The following is a 14071-nucleotide window of genomic DNA, read 5'->3' on the forward strand; positions in this document are numbered from 1 at the left end:
ATTTCCCTCGCAGTTCCATTAGGATGTACCAATTGTGAGGCCGTCAGCTGCCGATCGCGTGCCCGGCAAGGATGCAGAGGACTGGGGGGGAGATGGTGACTTGGATTTTATTTACAACAACTTTTATTTCCCCGCTGTGCAGCCCCTCTTATTTTTGTGTCGAGGCTGGGGTCGGTTCTGCCCGTCTTGCCGGGAGCTCTGAAATTTGAAAATACAGATATCACCTTCGGGGAAGTGGGGAGGCCATTTAGCCAATTGGAGAAATAAATCCTCCCCGCAGCAGCAGCTACAATTACAGCTCTGTTTTTGCGAGCGCATGAGGTACAGTGTCCCTGCCGTTCTTAAATGACAGGCGTCTATTAAAGATAGCTTTTGTGTAGTGCTTCTCCTGGGCGAGGTCAAATTCCATACACTTTTATAACCAGATTCGAGTTTTCTTTCGTGTAAATATGGTTTTCGTGTCATTAGTTTGCTATTTAATTTGCTTTAAGTATCCAGCCTCAAGAATCTTCACCACCGGGTCTTTTTCCTCTAGCCAGCCGGGCCCCAAGTCTGAAGGTTCTCCGTGAACCCAGCGAGCCGGCCCAGGCTCCCCGCAGCCACAGAAGCTGCTTGGGGGCTGGGGATCCGTGGGCCCATTTATCAGGGTCTTGCTTAAACCTCCAGGAGTAAAATGAGGGCGTTAATAGAAGCATTTCATGGCAATGCCTAGTATCTCCGTAGTTATTTTCCTGGAATCTGAAAGACGAAAGTAAATCACAAATATAGCCGAAAGGCCTGGTGGGGTGGGGGTCTCCCCGCTGGAGGCGGGGAGTCACAGGCACCCCTGGTACATTTGGAAACCAGAACGCTTGCCACTCCCATGGCCCTGGGTCCCCTCCTTCGGTCCTGAAAGCTGCTGCAGTGGCAGCGCCGACACTGTCGGAGGCAAGGAGCCAGAATCCAGAGTCCGGGTCCTTCAGGAGCCCAGTCGCTCCCGAGGCTGTAAAGTTCCACCCACGCCCAGGTTGGCTGGCCTCGGCTGAGGCTGCTTCTCTTCCACGGACGGTTGCACGGAGGACCGAGAGGCTAGGCTCTCTCAGGGCCCTCTTTGTTCCTTGTGCTTCTTCCTGTCTGGGGGCGGCCAGGGAGGCCACCGCAGTGCTGGGGCCCCAGCCTTTAGGCCTTCTCTTTACACTGGCCGGAGTCGATTCGTTGGTTCCCTCTGGGCTTTGGTGGTGAGGAACCGAGGCCAAAATGCCCAGACACCAAAAGGGTCTCGGTCCCGCGTTTCTTTCCTCTCCAGCAACCCCGCGTCCCGAGCTCAGGGGCAAGCAGAAGCACTAGCACGAGAGCCAGGGACATATTTGGGGTGCGTCCTGGGATCCGGATCGGACTTGGGCAGCCTTGGGGAGCGGGACCGTGTGTGCAGTGTGCCCCTCTCCGCCGCTGGGATTGGTTGTGGTTTTGTTTTTGTTTTTGTTTTTTGTAAGAAATTAATGCTCAGGCGTTTGCAAAGCTCTGGGCTCCCCTAAAGCTGTGGAAGCCACCCGGACGGGAGCAGGCGGGGAGAAAAGTTGGGGAGCAGGCAAAGGCAAAGGGGCAAAGCCGAGAGAGGTTGCCGCGCTGGCCTGGTCCCTGCTCAGGCGTCTACTCGCCTGCCTTTGCCTCAGCTTCCTCCCCGCTGGGTTGTGTGGAATTGATGAGTTTATTTTCCTTTTTCCACTTCATGCGGCGGTTCTGGAACCAGATCTTGATCTGGCGCTCGGTGAGGCAGAGCGCATTGGCGATCTCGATGCGGCGGCGCCGTGTCAGGTAGCGGTTGAAGTGGAACTCCTTCTCCAGCTCCAGCGTCTGGTAGCGCGTGTAGGTCTGGCGGCCTCGGCGCCCGTGACTCCCGTACACGGCACCTGCGGGCAGAAATGGCCAGGCTCCCGTAAGCCAGGATCGGGCAGCGGAACCAGTCAGCCCCACACCCTGCGCCCCTGGCCTCTAGGCTGGAAAACACCCGCCTCTACCTCAGCCTCTCCCACTACATCTTGGGCCGGAAGCCGGCGGGATGGGAGATTATTTCATACAAAGCGAGATGTTTTCCACCTAAAACGACTTGGGGTGAAAAATTACTATTTTTGAAAAATCTGCTCTGTAAGAAAACCATTACAAGCAAAAGAATATAACAAGCATTCTTAATTCTCTTAATTCGGGGTACCTAAGTTGTGTTTTTGTGCACATGGTGGTGGTGATGTGTGTGTGTGTGTGTGTGTGTGTGTGTGTGTGTCTGGGAATGGTGGGTAGGAGACCCTGTGAGCAAGGTGGACAATTCAAATTCATACACGGGTCTCTGTGAAGATATAACTGTGGACAGCCATGTCAGTACTTAATACGCTTTTTGGAAAATTAAAAATGGTCGGCCTTCTCAAATCTTTGCAAATCCCCCCAAATTGTATGGCCCTTTTGAGAAACACGGAACTCCACTGGAAAAAAAAATAAGTGGATTTTTAAAGCAAAACACTCTAAGATTTTAAATCGGCATTAGGCTCTGTCCTGCTCCAAGGACAGGGATGTGGAGTTTTTGGAAACCAGGGGCTAAAAGATGGAGCTATGGGCCATCTGGGGTTCCTGAAATGTGACGGGCTATCTGTTCTGGTGCCAAAGGGCCCATAGGTGGGGGGATCCCCCCAAGCTGGGTATATGAGATTCAGGCAGGGCCTCAAAAGCAAGCAGAAGTTGGCTGTAAGTGAACAGTTGAATGGAAGGGGGAGGAGGGGAGGGCGGAGAGAGAAAAATACTGAGGCTGGGGATGTGGCCCTCCAAGGCTTTGGGAAGCCCCTGGAAGAGGCCAAATGAGGGCCTCTATCAATATGGGTTTCTGAAGGGCAGAAAGGGGAGGGGGTTGGGAAGTGAATGGGGAGTTATAACTGATGAGTGCAGAAGACTATCTCAGGGTGGGCATCTGAGCAAGGTGTTACCAGCTTGCAATGTGGGCAGGCACTATCTCCCATCTAGCCTGGCTCTCTCTTCAGGTTGCCCATCACGGGTCTCACAAAGCATGGCAGTGACCCCTGCACACACTCTCACAGTGTCTTATACTGGTGCCCTGCCTTCACTCTGCCACAGCTTGATTGCCCCATTGGGAATGGGTTGGGCTTTTTTAAAAAAAATCTCTTTTTTAAGCTACATAAACTTGGTTCATTCTTTCCTCCTGTGTTTCTCTTTTCTCTATCGACTTCCTCTGTTTCCTCCATCCTTCCTTCCTTCCTTCCTTCCATCCTTCCTTCCTTCCATCCTTCCTTCCTTCTTTCCTTCTTTCCCTGCCTCCTTCCCTCTCTCCCTCTACTCTCTTGGGGGGGGGGGGGCCGCAGGGAAATGCCTTACCCGCGCAGGAGTTCATCCGCTGCATCCAGGGGTAAACAGGGCTCGTGTACTTCCGGTCGGTGCCTTCGTCATGGAGGGCTTTGCCCGGCACGCTGCTGCTGTCGGGTTTGTACTGCTGCTCGGGAGAAAAGTGCAGATAGTCCCCGGGGCCCCTCTGCTTGCCACTGCCCGAGGGCGAGGCGCCACTGAGGTCCTTATCAGAATAGAAACACGAGGCCCCGTACTCGTAGGACGCCCGGTTGCAGGCCAGGACCGAGTTGGACTGTTGGTAGAAACAAGGTGAGGTGTACGTCTTGTCCGGGAGGCTCGACGCCCCGTACGAGGCCGGGAAGGGCCTCAGCGCGTCATAGCCGGCCGGGTAGAGGGGCAGCTGGCCCAAGAAGGAGTCCTGGCCGCTGGGCAGGCTCCCGGGGAAAGTGGGATTCACAAAATAGGAACTCATTTGCGCGTCCCTCTGCAGGACTGTGATTTGTTGTGTATTAGTACATCTGGCTATAACTATTAGTAGTCATCGAACTGGTTTGTTTCTGGATGGCCGAACGCCAAAAGCGACAGCAGCAAATCGCACCAGCTGACGCGGCGGTGGCCAATGGGAGCGAGCGCCGGAGCCCGCTCCCCGGGGACCGCGGCGACCGAGGCAGCAAAGTTACAAACAGCCCCCAGCCCGCCTGCCCGCCGCCCGCCCGGCAGATTAATGGGCGCGCACAGCCGGCCTGCCCGGCTCCCTTCCCGAGCGCCAGCGGCGGGCACGGCCCGGGCAGAGGCGTGAGGATCAGGCCATGGTAGGGAAACCCGGGCTAGGGCGCCGCCGGCCGCTCCAGGCCCGCTCTTTCCTCCTTTTTGCTTCGCTAGATTGCGTTGGTTTTTCTCTCCAAACAGGAAACCTGACAGCCCCGTGCCCGGAGGGGCGGTGACAGGGATGGCTTTGCTCTCTGCGGCCTGCCCTCCCGGCGGGGCCCTGAGCTTGCCCCTCCCCCTGCACTCGTCTAGTCGTGGGTGCGGGTTCCAGGGCTGGTGAGGGTCTCTGAGAAACCAGGCCCGAGCTCCCTGCTCCGCACTCCTGCGGCTTAGCAATCAGCGCGTCCCCTCCTTCTCTCCTTCCGCACTCCCACCGTGGGCCTGGGCCTGCCAGCCACCGAGGGCCGAAGGCTCACCTGGAGCTGACCAGGACGCGGCCAAACGTAGTTTCTTCCCCCGCGGGCCCCTCCTCCCGCAGACAACACGTCTCCTTTGAGTCCGGACTCGCTCCCCTCCAGTAGCCATAGACCAACGACCGCCTGGCCTCAAAGCGCCCCCAGAAGCTGTGCACCCCCGTCCTGCCTTTGAACCCAAGAGCCAAGAGGCCCGAAATCACTGGTTTCAATAAGAAAAGGAACTACAGAGGAGTGGCGGTGAGACTGAGCTGCGAAGCCAGCCCTGGGACCTGCTCCCATCGCCCAGCGCCTGGAGAATCGCCCTCCCTCACCTGGACCTCTCAGAACTGAGACAGATCCAGACGTGGAACCTCTGTCCTCATTCCAGAGGTGCGGGGCGACCCAGGGTCCCTGGCCCAGCCAGGCATAGAGGGCAGCTCCGCCCGGCACAAGGCAGCGGGATAATTGATGTGCGGGGTTTCTGGGCACCCCACAGCCCCTCACTGTCCTGGGGTGTGTCCTCTTTTCTGCCTTTCCTGGGACTGGTCCGCGTCCTGCCCGGGTGAGCTGCCCCAGAACGGGACCAGTTAAATCGTCTGAATTGCTTTTACCGCAGTCCCAGGCCTGGCCTTCCCCAGACAGGACATGAAAAACCTGTGCTGGGTTTGCCTGAGAGGTGTGCCTTGAGAGAGTTGACTTTTACAGCGCATGGATCAATCTCATTTTGTAAAATGTGATATCTTTCCAATGGCATTTTTACGACTGTATTTGTTGGGCTTGTAAAACCCCTTGAATTAGTTTTAAATCCTCAGTTTTGTGGAGGTTGAAAAAAAGAGTATTTATACGAATTGGTTGAATTTCCGGAAGGTGTTTATAAGATCTATAAAACTCTGGTAAATGCAGAGAATAGGGTTCGTGACTTGTGGGGGGCAACAATGTCCCTCCAGGAACCTAGCAACAACTTCCCCCTCCCTCACTTTCCCCAAAGGGAAAAAATTAGGAAAGAACTGGGCTACGGTGGACCTCCACAGAGCCTAGAATGCACCCTGAAAGCGGCTGTTACCCACTTTCTGGGGGCTGTGCCCAGAAGCCCCAATAAATCCAAGCTGGGAAAGTTTCTCCTTTGTGTGTGTGTGTGTGTGTGTGTGTAATTTTAAAAAGGTTGGCAGGAGAGAATAGAATTTAACATTTCCCTTGCATTTCTTCAGGGAAAAGATCCAATAGATGAAAATGAAAACTCAAGAGTCAAAAATTGAAAGGGGGATTTTTTTAAAAAGCTATGTTCCAGGAAAATCATGTTCGAATTATTATTTCTTAAACAAGACCATCAGATGACAGTGATTTCAAGCAAGATATTATATAAGATGAAAAAGACCGTTTGAAGATGTTGATAAATGTTTACATTTATAATTTCTGCTTCATTCCTCTAGGTCCCACACAGTGTTGGGGCTGGTAACAATTTACTATTGTGATTATTTGTTATTATTTGACTTCAATTCTCAATCGAATAATGGTCCCAGTCAATGAGAGAATTTGATTTCTCAGCTAACAGCCAAAACACATATTTCTGGCTTCTATAGGCACTAATATGGAAAAAAAAATTAATTAAATTGAAATCTCTACATGTTAGCCAAGGCTGGTACAGATCATGTTGGCAGTTGCCCAAATTTATTTCCCCAACCACCACTACACCACTATATATATATATATATATATATATATATATATATATATATATATGAATGAGACAGACAGAGAGACAGAGCAGAGGCAGAGGCACTCAGGCAAGAATAGGAGCCCCAGACTCTGGACGCATCCTTTCCTGGGATGGTGAGAACGGCCACCAGGGCTCTCTCTTCTTGGTCAAAGCCACGCAGAAAGTCCACTTACCTTTCGGCTGCTCTTCAAGGGGTACTGGATGGCGAGCAGGGCCCCACAATCTGCCCTTTCCCTGGGCTGCCCACTGAGCTCCTCGACTTCTGCCAGGCTGGAGGGCGGCCCGCCAGTGTGGGGGGACCTTGAAGGCCACCTCATCTGCCCGGATCTCTAGCCCAGGCCAGAGCCCACAGCATACAGGTGCGGCCTCTGCCTGTCACCAGCCCTCGCCTGGAGCCAAAGCCCGCCTTCCTTGCCATAGCCAATCTTCCTCAGGGCCAGCCAGGCCTGCAGGCCTCAGGACTACGAGTGGTCTCTTTGATTTCAAAATCCCAAAGCCGCGCGTTCCCCGAACCAGCGTGCGCCCCTAGGGCGCCTTGGGACGCGCAGTTTGGACAGAAGCAGCCATGATGTGCCAGGCGGCCTGTGCAACCAGTCTCCATGGTGCTGGGGGGGAGGGGGAACCCGAGTCTAGTCGGGCGTCCAGCTCCTGTCAGGTGGCCAAGGCGGGGGAGGTTCCGAGCCAGTCAGGCCCTGGGAGACCGCCCCTCAAGTCCTCCCTCGCCCCCCTCTCCTCGGCCTTCTTGGGAATTTCTGAGGGGCCCGCGCAGCAGTCGCGTCAGGCTGCAGGACGCGGGGCTGCGGCTGGCGTCGTTCCGGCGACGGCCACAGCGTGGCAGCAGAGAGCGCCCGGCACGGTCGCAATAAATAATTTGCCCACGGCAGCCGCAGTCAGGCCGCCCGCCGCCGGGCGATGCAAATACGCCGCTGTACCCCCTCGGAGCGCACCCGCAGCGCTCGCGGGCGCTCCGAACCTCCGCAGCCCCTTTTCATTATCGAATGCACGCCAAGGTATTCTCCGAAGGTGGGAAAACAGCAACAACCAAAGCCAAAGCACAAAAAGAACTCGAGCCCAGAACCTCAGGGTGGTTTCTGGTCGCGGTCCCAGGAAGCTCCCGGGCAAATCCGGCCGAGAGGCGCTCAGGCCAAACCGCGGGCTGTGGCGACAGCGCCCGCGGGCCCCTCCGCGCGTGCACCCGGGCGGCTCCACAGTCCTCCCGCCGCTCGCAGAAGGTGGGCGCGCGGTCGCCAGCCAGCTGCGCCGAGGGGAGGGTCCCCCTATCGCCCAGACTCCGTTCGAGTCCTCCCTCCAACCTTAGCTACCGGGCCCCTGCCTCTGGCAATAACACCACTCCATCCTCTGCACCAAAACTTCCCGCCGAGCAACACCCAATTAACCCCATCCTCTCCTTCGACACAGAATTCCGCTCGCGCACCCCTGCCCTCTCCCCGCGCTTCTGACACTCTCTCATCGGAAAACCGCGTGGAGGGAAGCAGGCAATCGACAGAGGACTCTGGCTGAATTAGTAAGTTTCTGGTTATCCCCCCGCCCCCTTAATTCTGTCTTTCTCTCCGGAAATAAATTCCCACGGAATAGAAAGTGCTGTGTTGATGCCATAAACCGCCTGTCGATTAATTCACTTTGCCCTCACCTCTTCCCACCTTACCACGTCGGGAACTGTCCCCAGTTGTTGGAGGATTCGGCCGAACCAACGGGGTCATGAATGGGGGGCGGGGAATCCAACCCCGAGGAGCTGGCAGGAACGCAGGGTGCAAGGGCACTTCCTCTGGGCCTTGGGCAGGTCGCTGGGGGGACGGGGAGACTCAGCGCCCCTGCCCCGTGCCAGGGCGCGGTGCCACGGGGAAGGAAGGCGGGCATTCTCTGCCACGGTGAGCCAAGGAGAGGAGGGGGAGGGAGAATGAGTGTGTGTGTGTGTGTGTGTGTGTGTGTGTGTGTGCGCGCGCGCGCGCGCGCGCCTGTGTGCGCGGGGGGGGGCACGAGTCGTGTGCGATGGGGGCGAATGCGAACGGGTGAGTGTGGGTGACAGGGAGTGTACCCCTCTTCAGAGCCGGCCCGGGTGCCCTCTCCCACCGCCGCGCCGCCGACTGCCATCTCACCACCTTTGCTCCTGTCTCCCCACATGTCTCACCTTCAGATGGCGGCTCCCAGAAGCTCCTGCCCCTCTGACAGCTGTCGCTCGGGCGGCCCGGGGAGACGAATTGTCCTCCTTCCTGGTGCCAGAGGACGCAGGAAATTAGCCGGGTTGCGAGTTGCAAAGCGGCCGCCTCGGCGCGGGGAACTGGGCGCACCCCACCTCCAGCGGGAGCGGCTGGGCCGGGCCGGCCCGAGGCCTCGTCTCGCTCGCCATCGCCGGACAAAGCGCAGCCGAGCCAGGGTGGAAGGCAGAGCTCCGAAGCAGGCAGGACTGTGCAGAGCAAAAGAATGCGGCTCTATTCTCGCAAGGGAAATTATAAAAAAGTTCATGTTCACGGTTCCCATCCACATGACCGACAGCGGCCAATGGAAGGGCCGAACAACTCATAAAGTTGTATTGCAAAGTTGTAAATTTTCATAAACAACAACGGATTTATGACCCTTTCCCCATCTCTAAGAGGAGGCAGCTCTTACACCGGCGCCATCTTACCACAGAGGCCGCCCCGACTTGGGGCCGCAGGTTTCACAGACCCAGTTGGGCTGTGTTTTATTAAAAGAGCCAGAAGAAGCGAGCCCAGCCCCGGCAGGAGACTGGAGTCGAGGTCCTCGCCTGCTGAGCTCACGCTGTTCCGCGCCGTCCCCACCTCCCTTTGCCCCTTTCCCAGCCCCTTCCCCGCACCCAGACGCCCCCGCCAAGGCTTGCAGCCCGGGTCTGCGGCCCCTGCCCCTTCTCCCACCCCTCAGCTGCTGAGCTGGGCCCTGGGGCTCCCTCACTTAGCCTGAATGGGAGTGGGGGGAGGGGCTGCGTCAGAGGCCCGGACTTTCACCTCCTAGCCGGGCGCCAGGTTCAGGGTTCATGGAGAATTCGGGATCGGTCTCAGGTTGATACCCCTTTGCAAGCCCACCCCACGGCCTTAGAGGAAAGAGCAGATTTTCGATTTCATGGAAGGTCTTAGGAAGATTCATGGAATATAATGTATCCATCGAAGATTCCGTTTTCAGGGGATTTGGAAGATGTTTGTGCACACACACACAAATTCACACAGAAATGCACATATACAGTTTTGGCACACAGAAACACATACATTCAATTATGGACACAGAAATACATACAATTATGGATTCATGTAAAAATACACACAAATGTACACAGAAATACACATACGAAAAAGGGTACACAACCCTATACAAATCCACACATTGAAAATCCACATATAAAGGGACCCAACATGCATGCACACCAATTCACAGACACCCAACACTTGAGCCCTACGTGTCCTTGTACGTTTGCTTCCCTACAGCCTCTTCCAACACACACACAGAGCCAGGGCTTGCTCTCCATCCATGCTCACCCTCTCCCCCAGGTCCCCCAAGATAAAGTAGTCTACGTTTCTTTGTCACCAAGCATCTTTATTTTTGTTACATAAAACATGGTTAGCGTGGCAAGATGGGAAGCATACCTTCCTGGAACCCCAGGCTAGAGCCGAGAAGGATGAGAGGGACACAGGACAACACAGGAGATGAAGGGCACTGGGGAGGACATAGACCGTCCCCACCAGCTGTGGAGTTAGCTCAAGACAACACACCATGCTACAAAGTCACGCCATTAACACATCCTTCCCAAGTCAAGACATTGCCCTACAAATGAACTCCAAGACTCTATAAATGACGAAAAAAAATCTTGTTCAAATATACAATATTTGCTATTGTAGGAAAAGTCAGGGTGTCCGTATTCAACATGGCTGGGCAGTAGGACACAGGGTCCAGGGAGGGAGCAGGGAAGCTGAGAGCGTCTCTGCAGTCCCACTAAGCAGAAGCTAACACAAGAGATCTGCAGCTAGCTTGGGAATGCTCCCCTCCAGAAGTAGGGGGCAATGGGCCTGAACTTGGGGTACTCAGGCCAGAGGAGGAGGGATTCTGGGTCGTAGCACTTAGAATGCTTTGGAATAAATATATTATTTTTCAATTTAAATAGAAGCCAATGCCCTGGTCCCCAGACCTCAGCACCTTCTCAGCGCAGCCTCAGGGACTCCAAAGGCTGCCAGCCGCAAGCAGCAGGGGCCCGGCCTGGGAGGGGCTGGCACTAGGTAGCAAACGAGCCAGCAAGCATAAAATAGGTAGTTTGGGACAAATAGGTAGTACTGAGAGAGTCAGGTCCTTGACATTATGGGGGAAGTGCTGGGTATGCCAGTGTTGGGACAGGTCCGGGCTTCCTGGGAGTGGAGGTCCGCTGGGGCTGGGCCCATAGGTAGTTTGGGGGTGCCTCTCTCCGAGGCCTGTGCTAGGTAGTATTTTAGCCATGCCAGCACAGAGCCAGCCGGCCTTGGGTCGAGGGGGTGTGTCTTCTGGGGGTCCTCGGGGGCAGAGGGGATCCCCAAGGGGGCTCAGTCTAATGGCTGCTCAGTCCAGGAAAGTTGGGAGCTGGAGTGCATAATGGGGTAGATGGGGTACAGGTTGGGTACTGGGGTTTTTTTATTATTATTTTTATTTTTTTCCACTTTTGTAAATAAAATCGATGAGTCTCTAAAGACGCTTTCCCGACTGTCTGGTGCAGCCAAGGGCCCAGCTCGGCCCCTCATTCCTCGTCCTCGTCCTCGTCGTCGTCCTCGTCGTCCTCGTCGTCGGCCTTGTCGGCGGCAGCGACAGTCGCTGTGGCCGGCACGGCGCCCTCGGGGGCCGCGGTGGCGGCCGCACCCTCGTCCTTATGTTCTTTCTTCCACTTCATGCGGCGGTTCTGGAACCAGATCTTGATCTGGCGCTCGGTGAGGCAGAGCGCGTGTGCGATCTCGATGCGGCGGCGCCGTGTCAGGTAGCGGTTGAAGTGGAACTCCTTCTCCAGCTCCAGCGTCTGGTAGCGCGTGTAGGTCTGGCGGCCCCGCTTCCTGTCGGGCCCTGCAAGCAGACATATGGACGCACAGACGCACGGACAGACAAGCCGACAGGGACACACACAGACGGCACGGTGCGTTAGCCAGACCGCCGTGCCAGAGCTCGCACCTTCCTCCCGGCCCTGGCCCGGCTCGAATCCCCCTCCGCCCCGCGCCCCCGGCCTGATCCGGAGGCGCAGCGGGAATGGTAGAGGGAGACCCCAACCGCGGTGCCAGACGCGCAGGCAGCTCCGTGAGGGGGGAAGGCGCGGAATACCAACTTTACAACCGCCCTTTCCAGCCGGCTAGGTTTCCACAATGTCCCGCTTCCCCCTGACAAAGGGAAATTGTAAATATAGAGTGTGGGCAAGTGGGAGACGCTGCGCTTTTGCCATTCAAAGACAAGCGGGGCCGTTTCCCCGCCTGGCTAGGCAAGTGTTCGACCCTCTGACGGCCCGCACCCCGGGGGCGCCTTCCCTCCCCAGCAGCCAGCGCCCCCATCCGCAGACCTTCTTGGGGCACTCCGACCCCCTGTCCCCGCTCTCCACCCCAGCCTTCAAATGGCCCCTGGTACAGGGGCTTGTGACGGGCCCTGAAGGGTTAGGCTCTCCCTGCTTTTGAGAAAGAAGAGCCAGGCTGAAAGGAAAAGGAGGAGGGAGGGAGAGAGAAGAAAGGGAGCGAGGAAGAGAGAGAGAGAAAATAGAGAACAAACAAACTTAATGTTAAAATTCCAAGGCAAATGGAGTTAAATAAATTTACGAGGATTGAACCCATTAATTGGGCCATAAAAAGTTTTATGAGCCTCATTTACATACAATGCTATGGGCTCTCCACGCTATGGCGCCTCGGCTCTAATTAAAACCAGAAAGGCAGCGCCGCCAGGAGCCAAGGGGCCGCCGGCTTGCCGCCGGGCTCCCCGCTCCGGGTCCACCCGCCCACCCGGCCCGCCTGGCGGCTGCGCCTACCTGAAGACCGCATCCAGGGGTAGATGCGGAAATTAGCTTCAGCCGGACCGTGCAGCGCGCCTTCGTCCGCCTTGTCGCAGGCGCCTTTGGCGAGGTCACTGCAGAGCCCGGGGATGTTTTGGTCGTAGGAGGCGCAGGGCAGGTTGCCGTAGGCGTCGGCGCCCAGGCCGTAGCCGGACGCGAAGGGGCTTTGATAGAGGGGGCTGTTGACATTGTACAAGCCCGGTACGGTCGAAGCGAAGGCGCCGGCGCCCGCCCCGTAGCCGCTTCTCTGCGAGTTGGGCGCAAAGGAGCAAGAAGTCGGCTCGGCATTTTGGAACAGAGAAGCCCCCGCCGTATATTTGCTAAAAAGCGCGTTCACATAATACGAAGAACTCATAATTTTGACCTGTGATTTGTTGTCCGGCAGCTTTCAGTGTCGGTTTTACGAGGTAGCGTGATATATGATAACATTACACCCCCAGATTTACACCAAACCCCATTTTCTTTTGGACGGAGCTCGCCGCAGCACGTGACCGCCCACATGACCGCCTCCGCCAATCTCAGCAGCCCTCACAGGTGGTCTCTCTCCGCGGGGCCCGCGGCAGCCTAGAATGGAAGGGGAAGAGGCTCAAATATGTGCCCAACGAATCTGTCCGCGCCGGGCCGGCCTGGCGCGTCCTGCGGCAGAAGGACCCCAGGCTCTGCGGGAGCGCTCAACCCGCCGCCAGCCTGGACGCCTGGCCTGCAGAGGCCTCGCGGGGCTGGCCGGCACAGCCTGTTCTTGCCTATTACCGAACCCTGGACCAAAGCCTGCGGGTCCTCCCTGCCCTCTTCTGCCCACTGACCCAGCCCAGGAAAGGTCTCTGCGCTGCGCGCAATCGCGCGCCTCACGGTGGCCCGGTGGGCAAGTCCCTGCTCTGGGTAAATCGACTCTTTGCCGGCGTTTCCTCCCGCCCAGGTCCGGTGGGAGATTGGCCCACTTAGACGCCCATCCAGATGGGGCCGACGCAGCGTCGCTTCCAGCTGCAGCGAGAGCGCCACAGCAAACTGGAACCATGTGGTTCGAATAAAGTCAAGGTCTTCAGCTTCCTTTCCTTAATCAGTGGCGCACTGTTTATCCGCCCTAAAGGAAGCAGTGAAATATTTATCTATTAATGAGCCTCATTTGCCAACAGATTTATTAACGTGGGATTCCCTTCCCTCCTCCCGGACACCGCTGGCTCCTGAAACTCTGTGCTTTCGCTCCTGAGCACTTGACTGGCCTCTGGCAGCCCGAAAAATGGCTGGACACTCTTTTGTCCCCCTGGCAACCTTTGATTCTCCCTAGCTGAAGGGGAACCAAGTCTCTTTCCCCCAGCTGGGAGGAACCTCAGGCCCTGCACCTTTCCAGGTACCCCTGGTGTCCTGAGGTTTCTTGTAGCCTTCACCCCGGCCATCCCTGGACTTCTGCAGCTTCTCGTGGTCCTGAGTGCTGGGGAGCAATACACGCTTGACAGACAGTTTGAAGGAGTGGGGGGCAGGTTCCTAGGGACTGTAACCCAGTCTGGATTTCCATTTCTTTGGAGACCCCAAAGACAAATAGGGAGACCCCTCCCAAAAAGCCACCCAGCTCTGGCGGCTTCACCTTTCCAAGGACCAGCTCGCAGAGAGTGGAGCTCATAGTAGTCTCCCTCCCTCTCATCTTGGCCCCCAACTCTTAGAGCCTGCCTTCCCCTGCGCAGGGTTGGAACCCCCGAAGCCCCTGTGGCCCGCTGCTCCCTGGAGGGTGATGGAACCACGGAGCCTTCCCCTAAAGCCTCATAAACTGCCCAGGCCCCACTAGAAGCCTGGCAGCCAGGTCAGTATATCTTTTACTGCTCAGCTCGATTGCACATCATAAACCCGACCTCACAATGGAAT

The 14071-nt window shown here is 56.6% G+C and overlaps 3 protein-coding genes and 1 long non-coding RNA gene across 5 annotated transcripts in view; 1 reads left to right on the top strand and 3 right to left on the bottom strand.

Annotated features, from left to right (window-relative positions):
• The window catches only part of HOXA3 (homeobox A3), a 46055-nt gene extending 37405 nt beyond the window's left edge, over positions 1 to 8650 (bottom strand). The window contains exon 1 of the mRNA XM_016135937.2: positions 8354 to 8650. The gene's annotated coding sequence lies outside the window, so the exon portion shown is untranslated. The remainder of the gene's footprint in view (positions 1 to 8353) is intronic.
• Positions 85 to 8725, bottom strand: HOXA6 (homeobox A6). 2 transcript variants are annotated; one of them, XM_016135941.2, is made up of 4 exons: positions 8519 to 8725; positions 8354 to 8435; positions 3355 to 3616; positions 85 to 1889 (listed from the first exon to the last, which is right to left on the bottom strand). In XM_016135941.2, exons 1-4 carry the CDS (start codon positions 8707 to 8709, stop codon positions 1630 to 1632), a joined length of 795 nt encoding a protein of 264 aa, XP_015991427.1. In that variant the 5' UTR covers positions 8710 to 8725; the 3' UTR covers positions 85 to 1629. The 2 variants fall into 2 exon arrangements, with proteins under 2 accessions (XP_015991427.1, XP_015991428.1); XM_016135942.2 differs by lacking the exons at positions 8354 to 8435; positions 8519 to 8725 and having other exon boundaries at positions 3355 to 6513.
• On the top strand, positions 7563 to 9904 carry LOC118610713. Its single transcript, XR_004953940.1, has 2 exons — positions 7563 to 8093; positions 8360 to 9904. It is a non-coding gene; the product is annotated as an uncharacterized LOC118610713 (long non-coding RNA).
• HOXA7 (homeobox A7) lies at positions 9748 to 12919 on the bottom strand. The gene is made up of 2 exons (XM_016135946.2): positions 12191 to 12919; positions 9748 to 11250 (listed from the first exon to the last, which is right to left on the bottom strand). The coding sequence occupies exons 1-2, from the start codon at positions 12567 to 12569 to the stop codon at positions 10934 to 10936; spliced, it is 696 nt and encodes a 231-aa protein (XP_015991432.1). The 5' UTR covers positions 12570 to 12919; the 3' UTR covers positions 9748 to 10933.
• Positions 12920 to 14071: the final 1152 nt, after the last annotated feature.

Source organism: Rousettus aegyptiacus, unplaced genomic scaffold, assembly GCF_014176215.1.
Source record: "Rousettus aegyptiacus isolate mRouAeg1 unplaced genomic scaffold, mRouAeg1.p scaffold_m13_p_13, whole genome shotgun sequence".
NCBI lineage: Eukaryota > Metazoa > Chordata > Mammalia > Chiroptera > Pteropodidae > Rousettus > Rousettus aegyptiacus.